Consider the following 14,414-nt stretch of genomic DNA (forward strand, 5'->3'; position numbering starts at 1 on the left):
ACTAGTGCTGTCCCCTTTAAATAGCGCCCCCCAAGTCCGAGAAGGGCCTGGGAACGCTCCATCCAACTGTCACTAATAGCGCCAGGCGGAAAGGCTGCGGGGTGCCACCGAATATCCGGTCCGGGGCGCCAAAAAGGCGTTGCACACTGAAATGACGTCATGATCTGCCTGCGCCCGCGGGCGCACGCAAAGTGTTAGTGCCGGCGCTAAAAGGATACTCAATATGGGAGGTGGCGCTATATTCACTGCGCCCGCCTGAAAATTGGGTAACGCCCCAATTCTCAGGCTCTTTAGGCGCTAATCGCTGGCGCTGCCAGCTGAATTTCTAGGCCCTTGTGTGTTGTTAGTCGGTATGATTGCACTAGGATGAGGATGAATGTGAGAGGTGGCTAGTGAGATGGGGAACTGATAATGTAGATAGAGAGGGATGGGTGGAGGTGCAAGGTAAGTTGGTGTGAGTAAGGATGTGCAGGAGTAGGGTAGGGAAGGCAGTGTGATGGGGATGTGATGAGTGGTACAGCAGGATGAGGTTGAGTGTGGCTTTGCAGTAACTTTTTGTGATCTACTGAGATCATTGAAAGATTTGCACCACTGCAGCCAGGTCCTCCTGACGATATCCCTGCTTGTGCCCTCCTGTGCAATGTGCAATCAGGCTGCGTTGGTGTCCTGGGGAGGTCTCCTGCCCATGGGAAGGGAAAGAGGACCTCCCTGCATGCCATAAGCATATGGAGGGAGTCATGGAAGCGCCTGGGTGCAGCCATGCTCCTCTGTGCAGTGCTTGTCAGTGTTTGCAGTACCTCAATACTGTAGAACACTGACAGCACAAATGTCAAGACAAATGTGGCCATGGTCCCTTTAAGGAAACCGGCTGATGATGCATCATTAAATTACATCACCAGAGCTGCTTCCTTTCAATTGGCTGGGAACCTCACTGGGCGGGCTTAACAAGCCCTATTAACGGAAAATCACTTGTAGAGAGCACTTGACAAATATAAACTGATCAAAAAAAATCAGCATGAAATTGTAAAGGGTAGGTCATGTCTGAATAATCTCGTTGAATTTTTTGAGGAGGTCACTAGCACAGTGGTTAGGGAAGTGTCTATAGATGTTGTCTATATGGACTTCCAGAATTAATTTGAAAAGGTTCCACAAGAGATTATTAGCAAAAATGAAAGCACATAGAATTGGAGTAACCTTGTAACATGGTTGACAGGAAGGAGACAGAGAGTAGGGATAAAGGGAACATTCTCCGATTGATGGGTGTGTCCCAGTGATCTGCACTGGGGCCTCAGCTTTTCACCATGTTGCTTGGATGAAGGAATGGAGAGTTGTATATCCAAATTTGCAGATGACACTAAGTTAGGAAGCACTGTAAGTTGTGTAGATGGGAGCAAGAAATTACAAAGGTACATAGACAGTTTAAGCGACTTGGCAAAGTTATAGCAGATGGAGCTCAATGTGGAGAAGTGTTAGGTCATCCACTTTGGAACCGGATCTATGTCAATGTCCAATGTCCATAGGTGCCAAGAAGTCCCGCTCTGCCTAATCTTTTAGGGCCAATATATTTTAACCCAAATCTCAGTAGAAGCCCCCCACCCCTTACTATACCAGAGTGAATTTTTTTTACTTCTCATATCAATCAAATATATGGTTTCTCCGAGTAAGATTGCTAGCATTTGCCTAATTATGGAGACATCAAAGAAAAAAAGAAAGACTTGCATTTATATAGCTCCCTTAATGACCACCGGATGTCCCAAAATGCTTTACAGCCAATGAAGTACTTTTTGAAGTGTACTCACTGTTGTAATGTAGGAAGTGCGGCAGCCAATTTGCATACGGCAAGCTCCCACAAACAGCAATGTGATAATGACCAGATAATGTTTTTTAGTGATGTTGATTGAAGGATTAATATTGGCTAGGACGCCAAGATAACTCCCCTGCTTTTCTTTGAAATAGTGCCAGAGGACCTTTTACATCCACCTGAGAGAGCAGACAGGGCCTCAGTTTAACATCTCATCTGAAAGATACAACAGTGCAGCACTGTTGTGCTCAAGTCTCTAGTGGGACTTGAACCCACAACTCGTTCATGACACAGAAGCGAGGATGCTACCAATTGAGCCAGGGTTGACACCAGCAGCAAAACACTCTTTTTTCAGACTACACAACTCATTTCACATAGGACTATTAGAGTTAGCAGAGAGAGAAGGATTTTTGTTTTTATTCATTCTCAGGAGGTGGGCAGTGCTGGTAAGGCTGGCATTTATTGCACATCCCTAGTTGCCCTTGATAAGGTGATGGTGGGCCTTCTTCTTGAACTGCTGCAGTCCGTGTGGTGAAGGTGTTCCCACAATGCTATCAGGCAGGGAGTTCCAGGATTTTCACCCAATGACAATGAAGGCACAGCGATATATTTCCAAGACAGGATGCTGTGTGACTTGGAGGTGATGGTGTTCCCATGCACCTGCTGCCCTTGTCCTTCTAGGTGGTTTGGAGTGCCAATCAAGCAGATGGCATTGTCCTGCATAGTGTTGACCTTGAGTGTTGTTTGGAGCTGTACCTATCCAGGCAAGTGGAGAATATTCCAACACATTTCTAACTTGTGTCTTGTAGATGGTAGAGAGGCTCTGGGTCACTTGCCACAGAATACTCAGCCTCTGACCTGCTGTAGTAGCAACGATATTTGTATGGCTGGTCCAGAATGAGAATGGTAGCATAGTGGTGATGTCACTGGGCCAGTAATCCAGAGACCTGGACTAATGATTCAAGTGGATGTGAGTTCAAATCCCACCACAGCAGCTGGGGAATTTAAATTCAATTAATTAAATAAAAATCTGGAATTAAAAAGACCAGTAATGGTACCTATGGAACTATTGGATTGTCGTTAAAAACCCATCTGGTTCACTACTGTCCTTTAAGGAAGGTAATCTGCCGTCCTTACCTGGTCTAGCCTATATGTGACTCCAGACCCACAGCAACGTGGTTGACTTAACTGCTCTCTGAAACCACTCAGTTGTAACAAACTGCTATGAAATACAATAATAAGAATGAAGGACCACCCGGCATCGACTTTAGCACCGGCTACCAACATGGCAAGAGCACACCCAGGCTAGTCGACCCTGCAAAGTCCTCCTCACCAACATCTGGGGACTTGTGGGAGAGCTATCCCACAGACTAGTCAAGCAACAGCCTGACAGAATCATACCTTTCAGCCAATGTCCCAAACTCCTCCATCACCATCCCTCGGTATGTCCTGTTCCCAGCGGCAGACAGACCCACCAGGATGGCAGCACAGTTGGGCAGGAGTGGCTCTGGGAGTCCTCAACATTGACTCCAGACCCCATGAAGTCTTATGGCTTCAAGTCAAGCAGGGGCAAGGAAACCTCGTGCTGATTACCACCTACTGCCCTCCCTCAGCTGATGAATCAATAATCCTCCATCTTAAAAAGCACTGAGTGGGGCAAGGGCAGAGAATGTACTCTGGGTGGGGGACTTAAATGTCCATCATCAAGAGTGGCTCGGTAGCACCACTGCTGGACAAAGCTGCCAGTCTGGGCAGGTGGTGAGAGAACCAACACGAGGGAAAAACCTACTTGACCTCGTCCTCTCCAATCACACAGATGCATCTGTCCATGACATTATTGGTAGCAGTGATTGCGGAGATGAAGTCCCATCTTTACACTGAGGACACTCTCCATTGTGTTGTGTGGCACTACCACCGTGCTAAATGGGATAGATTCAGAACAGATCTAGCAGCTCAAAACTGGGCATGCATGAGGTGCTGTGGGCCATCAGCAGCAGCAGAAATGTATTCCACCACAATCTGGAACCTTATGGCCCAGCATATCCACCAAGCCAGGGGACCAACCCTGGTTCAATAAGGAGTGTAGAAGAGCATGCCAGGAGCAGCACCAGGCATACCTAAAAATGTGGCGTCAACCTGGGGAAGCTGCAACACAGGACTACACGCATGCTAAAAAGCGGAAGCAGCATGCTATAGACAGGGCTAAGCGATCCCACAATCAACAGATCAGATCAAAGCTCTACAGTCCTGCCACATCCAGTAGCGAATGGTGGTGGACCATTAAACAACTAACGGGAGGAGGAGGCTCCATGAATATCCCCATCCTCAATGACGTTGGAGCCCAGCATGTGAGTGCAAAAGACAAGGCTGAAGCGTTTGCAACCATTGTTAGCCAGAAGTGCCAAGTGGATGATCCATAGCGGCCTACTCCTGAGGTCCCCACCATCACAGAAGCCAGTCTTCAGCCAATTCGATTCACTCCACGTGATATCAAGAAATGGCTGAGCGCACTGGATACAGCAAAGACTATGGGCTCCGACAGCATCCCGGCTATCGTGCTGAAGACTTGTGCTCCAGAACTAGCCATGCCTCTAGCCAAGCTGTGGCAGTACAGCTACAACACTGGCATCTATCTGACAATGTGGAAAACTGCCCAGGTATGTCTTGTTCACAAAAAGCAGGACAATCCAATCCAACCAATTACCACCCCATCAGTCTACTCTCAATCATCAGCAAAGTGATGGAAGGTGTCATCGACAGTGCTATCAAGTGGCACTTACTCATCAATAACCTGCTCACTGATGCCCAGTTTGGGTTCCGCCAAGACCACTCGGCTCCCGACCTCATTACAGCCTTGGTCCAAACATGGACAAAGGAGCTGAATTCCAGAGGTGAGGTGAGAGTGACTGCCCTGGACATCAAGACAGCATTTGACTGAGCATGGCATCAAAGAGCCCCAGTAAAACTGAAGTCAATGAGAAGCGGGGGGCAAACTCGCCACTGGCTGGAGTCATAACTAGCACAAAGGAAGATGGTTGTGGTGATTGAAGGTCAATCATCACAGCCCCAGGACATCGCTGCAGGAGTTCTTCAGGGCAATGGCCTCGGCCCAACCATCTTCAGCTGCTTTATCAATGACCTTCCCTCCAACTTAAGGTCAGAAATGGGGATGTTTGCTGATGACTGCACAGTATTCAGTGCCATTCACAACTCCTCAGATAATGAAACAATCCATGCCCACATGCAACAAGACCTGGACAGCGTTCAGGTTTAGGCTGATAAGTGGCATGTAACATTCGCGCCACAGAAATGCCAGGCAATGACTATCTCCAACAAGCGAGAGTTTAACCACCTCCCCATGACATTCAATGGCATTACCATCGCCGAAACCCCCACCATCAACATCCTGGGGGTCACCATTGACCAGAAACTTAACTGGACAAGCCACATAAATACTGTGGCAACAAGAGCAGGTCAGAGGCTAGGTATTCTCTGGCGAGTGTCTCACCTTCTGACTCCCCAAAGCCTTTCCACCATCTACAAGGCACAAGTCAGGAGTGTGATGGAATACTCTCCACTTGCCTGGATGAGTGCAGCTCCAACAACACTCAAGAAGCTTGACACCATCCAGGACAAAGCAGCCCGCTTGACTGGCATCCCATCCACCACCTTAAACATTCACTCCCTCCACCATCAGCGTACCATGGCTGCAATGTGTACCATCTACAAGATGCACTGCAGCAACTCGCCAAGGCTTCTTTGGCAGCACCTCCCAAACCCGCGACCTCTTCCACCTAGAAGCACAAGGACAGCGGGCACATGGGAACACCACCACCTGCAATTCCCCTCCAAGTCACATGTCATCCTGACTTAGAAGTATATCGCTGATCCTTCATTGTTACTGGGTCAAAATCCTGGAACTCTCTCCCTAATAGCACTGTGGGAGTATCTTCACCACAAGGACTGCACCACCAGCTTCTCAAGGGCAATTAGGGATGGGCAATAAATGCTGACCTTGCCAGAGACGTCCACATCCCATAAACGAATAAAAAAAATAAGTTCAGTTTCCGGTCAATGGTGACCCCCAGGCTATCGATGGTGGGGAATACAGTGATGGAATTCCATTGGATGTTATGGGGAGCTGATTATGCTCTCTTTTGTTAGAGATGGTCATTGCCTTGCACTTGAGTGGCACAAATGTTACTTGTCACTCATCAGCCCAAGCCTGGATGTTATCCAGATCTTGCTGCATGCAGGCATGGACTGCTTTATTACAGGAAACTCTCATATAAACGGCAGCTAAATATCTGAAATTCTCTATTAATCGGCAAAATTCATACACCGAAAACAACACCTCAATAACCGGAAATGTTGCCGAGTCCGAGTCCAAGTCTCCTGCGGTGGCCGAGTTAGTCAGTGGGGGTAGTTCTCCAAACTGCCACTACTCGGTTTCTTGGCGCTGTCGGAAGTCCGAACACCTCAATAACAGGAGTCTGACTCCCCCGCGCTGCCGGTAGTCTCTTTAACACAACATTCTGCAAGTGAGTACCCAATTATACTGCACATTTCTTGATTTTTTAATTTTTGTTTGTTAAAAATAGCCTCGGTCGATACCCCTTTCTGTCATCCGGAATTTTTAATCAACCGGCACCGTCGGTGCCAGATACCAAAGAGTTTCTTGTATCTGAGGACTTGTGAATGGAGCTGAACACTGTGTAATCATCAGCGAACAGCCCTATTTCAGACCTTCTGATGGAGTTAGGTCATTGATGAAGCAGCTGCAGATAGTTGGGCCTAGGATGCCCTGAGGAACTCCTGCTGTGATATCCTGGGATTGAGATGATTGGTCTGCAACAACCACAACCAATTTCCTTTGTGCCAGGAATCACTCCAGCCACTGGAGAATTTTTCCCCCTTATCCCCATTGACTTCAGTTTTACTAGGTCACACAAGGTTGTAATGCGGTCTAGTGACCTAGTAGTTCTGGTGGAACCAAATTAGTAACAATACTGTGGAGGAGGAATTCCTAGAATGTATACGGGATGGTTTCCTGGACCAATATGTCGAGGAACCAACTAGAGATCAGGCCATATTAGACTGGATATTATGTAATGAGAAAGGATTAATTTGCAATCTTGTTGTGCAAGGCCCCTTGGGGAGGAGCGATCATATGATAGAATTCTTCATTAAAATGGAGAGTGAAGTAGTTGACTCAGAGAATAGGGTCCTGAATTTAAATAAAGGAAACTATGATGGTATGAGGCATGAGTTGGCTAGGATGGATTGGGGAACTTTACTTAAAGGGTTGAGGTTGATAGGCAATGGCAAACATGTAAAGATCGCATGGATGAACTACAGAATTTGTTCATCCCTGTTTGGCATAAAAATAAAACAAAAAGGGTGACTCAACCGTGGCTAACAAGGGAAATTAGGGATAGCATAAGATCCAAGGAGAGGACATATAATTTGGCCAGAAAAAGCAGCAAACCTGAGGATTGGGAGCAGTTTAGGATTCAGCAAAGGAGGACAAAGGGATTAATTAAGAGGGAGAAAATAGATTATGAGAGTAAGCTTGCAGGGAACATAAAAACTGACTGTAAAAGCTTCTATAGATATGTGAAGAGAAAAAGATTGGTGAAGTCAAGTGTAGATCCCTTGCAGTCAGAATCTGGGGAATTTATAATGGGGAACAAAGAAATGGCTGACCAATTAAATACATACTTTGGTTCTGTCTTCACAAAGGAGGACACAAATAAACTCCCAGAGATGTCGGGGAACATAGGGTCTAATGAGAGGGAGGAATGGAATGAAATCCGTATTTGTAGGGAAATGGTGTTAGGGAAATTGATGGGATTGAAGGCCGATAAATCCCCAAGGCCTGATAATCTACATCCTAGGGTACCTAAGGAAGTGGCCCTAGAAATAGTAGATGCATTGCTGGTCATCTTCCAAAATTCTATAGATTCTGGAACAGTTCCCATGGACTGGAGGATAGCTAATGTAACCCCACTATTTAAAAAAGGTGGTAGAGAGAAAATGGAGAATTATGGACCGATAAGCCTGACATCGGTACTGGGGAAAATGCTAGAGTCCATTATAAAAGATGTAATAACAGAGCACTTGGAAAACAGTGACAGGATCGGACAAAGTCAACATGGATTTGCAAAAGGTAAATCATGCTTGACTAATCTACTGGAATTTTTTGAGGATGTAACTGGTAGAATAGATAAGGGAGAACCAGTGGATGTGGTGTATTTGGACTTCCAGAAGGCTTTCGATAAGGTCCCGCATAAGAGATTAGCGTGCAAAGTTAAAGCACATGGGATTGGGGGTAAGGTACTGTCTTGGATAGAGAACTGGTTGGCAGACAGGAAGCAAAGAGTTGGAATAAATGGATCTTTTTCTGAGTGGCAGGCAGTGACTAGTGGGGTACCGCAGGGATCGGTGCTCGGACCCCAGCTATTCACAATATATATAAATGATCTAGACGAGGGAACTAGATGTAATATCTCCAAGTTTACAGATGTCACAAAGCTGGGTGTCGTGTGTGCTGTGAGGAGGATGCAGAGAAACTCCAGTATGATTTGGACAGGTTGGGTGATTGCGCAGATGCATGGCAAATGCAGTACAATGTGGATAAATGCGAGGTTATCCACTTCAGTGGCAAAAACAAGAAGGCAAATTATTATCTGAACGGCAATAGATTGGGAAAAGGGGAAGTGCAACGAGACCTGGGTGTCCTTGTGCACCAGTCGCTGAAGGTAAGCATGCAGGTGCAGCAGGCGGTTAAAAAGGCAAATGGTATGTTGGCCTTCATAGCGAGAGGATTCGAGTACAGAAGCAAGGATGTCTTGCTGCAGTTGTACAGGGTTTTGGTGAGAGCACACCTTGAGTATTGTGTGCAGTTTTGGTCGCTTTTTCTGAAGGAAGAAAGGATGTTCTTGCCATGGAGAGAGTGCAGCGAAGATTCACCAGACTGATACCTGGGATGGCAGGAATGACGTATGAGGAGAGATTGGGTCGATTAGGCTTATACTCGCTAGAGTTGAGAAGAATGAGAGGGGATCGCATTGAAGCTTATAAAATTCTAACAGGACTAGACAGACTAGATGCAGGAAGGATGTTCCCGATGGCGGGGTAGTCCAGAACCAGGGGTCACAGTCCAAGGATAAGGTGTAAGCCATTTAGGACTGAGATGAGGAATTTCTTCACCCAGAGAGTGGTGACCCTGTAGAATTCTCTACCGCACAAGGCAGTTGAGGCCAATTCATTAAATATATTCAAGAAGGAGTTAGATATATTTCTTAAGGCTAAAGGGATCAAGGGATATGGGGAGAAGGCAGGGACAGGGTACTGAATTTGGATGATCAGCCATGATTTCATGAAATGGTGGAACAGGCTCGAGGGGCCGAATGGCCTACTCCTGCTCCTCTCTTCTATGTTTCTGTGACATGAGGAAAAACTTTTTTTGCAGCGAATGGTTAGGATCTGGAATGCACTACCTGAAAGGGTGGTGGAGGCAGATTCAATCGTGGCTTTCAAAAGGGAATTAGATATGTACCTGAAGGAAAAACATTTGCAGGGCTATGGGGAACTGTTAGGGGAGCTCAATGTTAGCTCAAGTGCTTTTGCAGAGAGCCAGCATGGGCTTGATGGGCCGAATGGCCTTCTGTGCTGTAACCATTCTAGGATTCTATGGTTATCAATGAGATGGAAGTCAGCAAAATCTTGGAGCTGGGTTTATGTTTAAGGAGTTTTTGTCAACTGTACGCGTTGTGTGACTTTATTGATATAGAATTATTAAAGTAAATACAATCACTTTAGTAATATTACAGAAGAATATGTAAAACGGTATTATCCGCTCCTCTGGATAGAGCCACAACCCTGCCTCTTCCCGGTGTTATTCCTTCAATTCTTTACCATGAGGTCTATCTTTCTCCCAGTTTATATCCTGCCATGTCGTTTCATCACCCTGTGGTCGACATTCTGTGGCTCTACTCTCTCATCTTTCTTGTATTGTTCTTGTATCGCAGATAAGGCCATCTCTGACCAATTCTTCGTGTCGCTTTCTACCCACACCCCCCCTTACCCCCCTCCAACCCTACTTCCTTCTGTGTCCACCCCAGGAAAAAATTCTCTCCCAACTCTCTTTACAACTGCACTTATGAAACCCCAACTGTCCAGCCTTTGGTCCTCCGTTCACCACAACATTTCTGCAACTACTGATCTGCTCAACCACACCCTCATGGCCACTTTTGATGCCCTAGTCCCTATTAAAACAATTACTCTCTATCACCCCAGCCGTTCCCCCAGTATAGCCCTCATCTTTGCTTACTTAAGTGCAAGGGATGCAGACTTGAACGGATATGGCGGACAACTGGTTTAGCCATTCACTGCCAGATCTGGACCACATAAAGCATTATTGGGTCTTGCTCTCGTCTCCCAAAATTTCTCACTATTCCAGAATCATTCTGGAATGCAAAGATAACCCCCGGCATCTATTCTCTACTGCTAACCATCTTCTTAAACCCCTCTCCCCTGTCTCCTCCACCCTCACCACTGACAGCAAGTGTGAGGAGCTCATGGACGTCTTTATCTCTAAGATTGAGACCATCTGTTCAGCTGTCTCTGCCATTTCCCTTCCTTCCCCTAGCCCACCGGGCCAAACTTCCTCTAAGGTCCCCTCCTGCCCTAGCCCTGAACTCACATCTTTCTCCAGTTTCTCTCTGATCTCCCCTCATGACCTCTCCATGCTCACCTTGTCCATGAGACCCACTTCCTGCTCCCTCGACCCTATTCCCACTAAACTGCTGACCACCCAACTTCCTTTTCTGGCTCCCATGTTAGCTGACTTTGTTAACAGTTCTCTCTCCTCAGGTACTGTATTGCCACATCTCTCTCAAATCTCTGTCATCACCTCTCTCCTCAAAAAACCAACCCTTGACCCCCCACTCTTGCAAACTTCCAGCCCATCTCCAACCTCCCTTTCCTCTCCTAAGTCCTTGAACGTGATGTCGCCTCCCAAATGTGTGCCCATTTTTCCCACAACTCCATGTTTGAATCCCTCCAATCAGGTTTCCGCCCCTGCCACAGTATCGAAACGGTTCTCATCAAAGTCACAAATTACATCCTTTGTGACTGTGACAAAGGTAAACTATCCTTCCACGTCCTTCTTGACTTGTCTGCAGCCTTTGACATGGTTGACCACTCCATCCTCTTCCAACGCCTCTCCACCGCCGTCCAGCTGGGTGGGACTGCACTTGCCTGATTCCATTCTTAACTATGTAATTGTAGCCAGAGAATCACCTACAATGGCTTCTCTTCCTGCTCCCGCATCATTAACTTTGGTGTCCCCCAAGGATCTATCCTTGGCCCCCTCCTATTTCTCATCTACATGTTGCCCCTCGGCGACATCATCCTAAAACACAGTGTCAGTTTCCACACGTACGCTGACGACACCTAGCTGACCTATATTGGCTCCCGGTTAAGCAATGCCTCGATTTCAAAATTCTCATTCTTGTTTTGAAATCCCTCCATGGCCTCGCCCCTCCCTATCTCTGTAATCTCCTCCAGCCCCATAACCCCCCAAAATATCTGCGTTCCTCTAATTCTGCCCTCTTGAGCATCCCTGATTATAATCACTCAACCTTTGGTGGACATGCCTTCTGTTGCCTAGGCCTTAAGCTCTGGAATTGCCTCCCTAAACCTGTCCACCTCTCTACCCTTACACTACCCTTTGAATCAGACTGAATATCAAACCCAAGACCATTCACTTCACTGTGCATGTTATAGTTAACTTCGACATGTTATTGATCTTTTTACTGATGGTATGTTAAACATATAACTATATGAAATAATACAGTACACAATTTGGCATCAAATAATCTGACAGCTGTTCTGTTATAACTAGTTTCCATTTATTGAGCTTTGAGACTAGAGAGGCTGACCATTTTGTATTGTGTGATAGCAAAGAAATGGATTTTAATTGTAATATTTTGGGATTTTTATTTTATTTTGGCAGCTCAACAATGACAAGTCAATTGATCAGGACATTTTTTTCAGACTGAGTGGCGAGGGAGTTGACAAACCACCAGAGATGAACTTGTTTTATTTCAACGAAAGCTCAGGATCAGTAATGATTACTCGCAAAGTAGATCGTGAAAAAACAGCAAAACTTGAAGTACAGTTTGACTTTCCTTGCATCTGTTCATGTTTACTGAATGCACATTATAAAATTGTTGTGATAGATAATAAAATTTAAATGAATGATGTGGGTTAAGATTATACAATAACAATATTCATGTGAACAGTAAGCTTTTCATGTAACTTAAAATATATATTTATTAGTATTGAATGCTTTTTTAAATTAATCTTGATTGGAGATGTTCTTCTTCACCTTATTCAGACACTGGATGTGGAAACACGCCATTTTTTCACTTTGACTTGGCTTCCAGTGTTCCACCCTATTTTCTGGTTCCTTGATTGGAGATCTTCCTCAGTTTTTCCTTAACTCAGATCAAACGTTTGTGCCCTGGGTGTATTACGAGAAACTGAGCTAATAGTACTTCTTGCACCATCATCCCTTTTGCCTTTTAATTTCTCCTGCCTTCCATCCTATCACAGACCTTCCCTTTCCTCCCCTTCCCACTTTCCCTGCCCCTACACTTGCTTAAAAACCTGTTCCATCTCCAGCTTTTTCCAGTTCTGACGAAGGGTCATCGACCTGTGAAACGTTAACTATGTTTCTCTCTCCACAGATGCTGCCTGACCTGCTGAGTATTTCCAGCATTTTCTGTTTTTATTTCAGATTTCCAGCATCCGCAGTATTTTGCTTTTGTAAGAGTATTTTTATCTTTGGAAGCGCTCCCTCACTCAGGAATATGTGATCTTCTGCTTAAGGCCACAGCTAAATGAGGGAGTAGCAGTGGAGGAGTGCATAGTGAGCAGCATGAGGTTCATCATTTCTCATCAGTGCTCCATGTTGTGAATTATCTGTATTTATGCAGCCGCTTAATTTAAGTATGTGTGATGGCAGTGTGGTGCCCAGTGTCTATTCTTCTGTGGCTGCATGCTGAAGACCAATGTGTTTTGCTTTTTATGTAAAGAGAGCAGATGGGAAATATTATGAGTACAAATGAACATATCAATCTCTTCGAGAACAGCCTACCATCTGTTCAGTTTCTTGCCCTCCTATAATGTGAGACTTTAAACTTTAAAGGTAACCCGCATTTATATAGTGTCTTTCACATCTTCCGGAAAGCCAAAATGCTTTAAAGCCAACACATTTTGAAATGTAATCACTGTTGTTATGTAGGCAAACATGGCAGCCAATTTATAAAAATGGTCCCACAAACAGCTGTATTTTCAAACCAATGAATTTGGTTTAATGAGATTGATTGAGGAATAAATTCTGGCCAGAACACCAGGGCAAATCCCTTTCTTCAATTAGTGCCATGGGATGTTTTAAATCCACTGAACAGGCAGGTAGGGCTTCAGTTTAACATCTCACCTGAAAGACAGTAACTCTGACAACGTTGCATTCTCTCTGTCCTACACTGTCAACCTAGATTATGTGCTGAAGTACTGAAATGGGGCTTGAACTCATAACCTTGTGCCTCAGAAGTAATATTCTTGTCTTACCAATGGTATTATTTTTCAAGTTGCAAAACTTTTGCACCTCCCTCCAGCTTTTCACAGTCATTGACAGCGAGTTTACATGATCTTTGGTGTATTATTATGCAGCAATATATCTCAATCCCAACTTCAGAACATGCTTTTGGGCCACCTTAAACAAAAACATCATCATATTTCTTTATTATGCAGCCAACAATGAACTACATAGGCCCAATCGGTGAAATAGGCTTTACAAATTCATCAGTGAGCTATTTCTGCAAAGTCATTGCACTCTACAACTGTATTCACAAGCTTGTCATCGTTTATGCTGATGAGATTGCTTGTTAGCTCCTTGTAAACTGTTGAAGAATCACTGTCACAAGCGTGTTGTGACTGGCTGCTTTTAACACTTTTCAGGTAGCTGACGCCAAACTTCATTAGTAATGAAATTGTGTGTCATGAAATCAGCCATAGCAAAATTGCACACGCCTGTCATTTTGATTGTGGGTTGCTAAAATCTATGAAAAAGGCAGTTAATCCGTTTTCTGAAAAAAGTTGAAAGCAAATTTTCCTGTTCCTGTGCCTGGACATATTGGATTTCCTGGGTGCAGTGCACAGCACAGGTAAATTGGGTCAAGAGAATTGCACACCCTTAAGGGAGACCATCCAAATTTCCAACGTTCTATCCATTTTGGACAGAAACTTAATCAAAAATGCTGTCGTACAGGATGAGGAAAATCTGCCCCTTTAAGCTCATTATTCAAAACAGAATAGATTTTGATTATGATTTCATCATATGTACCTTATTTTAATGTTCATTTATCTCAATTTATATTTTTATTCAGTTGAATGTTCATGCTCTGAGTAGAAGCACTTTAACTGAAGTAGATCAAACACTGAAGTATGTTGTTAAAGTGAAAGATATCAATGATAATGCACCATTCTTCAATCAATCAGTATATAAAGTTAATTTACCTGAGAATACTTCTGAAGGTAAGTT

General features: G+C 44.8%; 1 protein-coding gene across 1 annotated transcript in view; it reads left to right on the top strand.

Annotated features, from left to right (window-relative positions):
- LOC147108641 (cadherin-like protein 26) overlaps positions 1-14,414 on the top strand; it is a 100,813-nt gene that overhangs the window by 24,133 nt on the left and 62,266 nt on the right. The window contains exons 4-5 of the mRNA XM_086004289.1: positions 11,823-11,981; positions 14,260-14,407. Coding sequence (XP_085860415.1) covers positions 11,823-11,981; positions 14,260-14,407 — 307 coding nt within the window. The remainder of the gene's footprint in view (positions 1-11,822; positions 11,982-14,259; positions 14,408-14,414) is intronic.

Source organism: Somniosus microcephalus, chromosome 13 (genome assembly GCF_052327205.1).
Source record: "Somniosus microcephalus isolate GS21.2 chromosome 13, FLI_Smic_1.0, whole genome shotgun sequence".
Taxonomy (NCBI): Eukaryota; Metazoa; Chordata; class Chondrichthyes; order Squaliformes; family Somniosidae; genus Somniosus; species Somniosus microcephalus.